This window comes from Bidens hawaiensis, unplaced genomic scaffold (genome assembly GCF_021521415.1).
Source record: "Bidens hawaiensis isolate Kalapana, Puna unplaced genomic scaffold, B.hawaiensis_p1.1 tig00071205_1, whole genome shotgun sequence".
NCBI lineage: Eukaryota > Viridiplantae > Streptophyta > Magnoliopsida > Asterales > Asteraceae > Bidens > Bidens hawaiensis.
The window spans coordinates 35288-36478 of record NW_027502462.1 but is presented as its reverse complement, the minus strand read 5'-3'; the positions used below and the strand labels follow the sequence as shown (position 1 = coordinate 36478).

Here is a 1191-nt window from a genome sequence, read left to right as displayed (position 1 = left end):
AGTTTTTAATTACAGTTTTAGTTGAGGAGAATCCATTTACTTTATTTTGAGTTCTTTTCTTTTCTTTATTTTTTTTTCCTTTTTTAATCTGCTTTATTTTTAGTTTTTTTCCATGTTGAATACCACTACACTAATTATTTAAAAATTATCCTAGATTGATAAATAAAATATGTTTAAAAAAAGTAACAAACAAGATAATGAAATAAATTAATTTTATCATGGTAACTTACATGTCACATGTTTTTTCATGTGAACTTAGTAATATAAATTCCCACAATCCTTCATCCTTCACTTTTTCATTCCTACTTTTCTCACTTTTAAAATGCCTACAAATTTTCACTTTCTGCTCTTTATAATCATCATCTTATTACCGGATTCCATTTTCTTGAAGATCTCACTTGCTTCGGAAGGCGAATCACTTGTCTCTGATTGGAGGCCCATCAAGAATTTGAGTGACACAAAGGTGGTGGATGTCGGGAAGTTTGCGGTAGCAAGACAAAACTTTGAGGCCAAAAGTCGACTTTTCTTCGACGAGTTGGTGTATGGTGAGATGAAATCACGAACTGGAACAGATTACAATCTAACAATCGCAGCCAGAGACGATGGTAATACGGATGATGATAATGAACCAAGGAACTATGTAGCTATTGTTTCCGATAGGCAGTTTCAAGATTTTATGCATCTTGTTTCATTTAGAGGACCTGTTTAGGTGTTAGACAAGTTGAGTTGTATGAATTATAAAGATATCGAGAGAATTTTATATGATAAATCACATGTCTTTTTTGGTATCTTGAAAATTCAAGTAGGTTTTTTTAATGTCGTGTGAAATGAAAGCAAATAACGGACATCACTTTGGATATACGTTTTAATCCGGTGAGTATTCACATTCTAAATCTTATAAATTTTGTACAAATATTATCATTTATTGATCATATACGTAGTTCTTATATTTGATCTTGGATATTAATTTATTGAAGGAGTTCTTCTATTCTCTTTTAAGGCTATTTTTACTTAACACGTTATCATTATAAATTGCTTTTGAAGCAGGGTAATATAATAATTTGGTAAGTTTAGTTGTTTTGTCTACATTCTATAAAAATATATAACTCAGTTTTGTAATTTATATAACTTTGAGTTATGTTAAAATTTAATATTCATTGTTCTTGTCTTAATCATCCTAAACAAAATATA

The 1191-nt window shown here is 29.2% G+C and overlaps 1 protein-coding gene across 1 annotated transcript; it reads left to right on the top strand.

Moving 5' to 3' along the window:
• The first annotated feature begins 322 nt into the window (after positions 1-322).
• Positions 323-709, top strand: LOC143605761 (cysteine proteinase inhibitor 5-like). Its single transcript, XM_077081754.1, has one exon. The coding sequence runs from the start codon at positions 323-325 to the stop codon at positions 707-709; it is 387 nt and encodes a 128-aa protein (XP_076937869.1).
• Positions 710-1191: the final 482 nt, after the last annotated feature.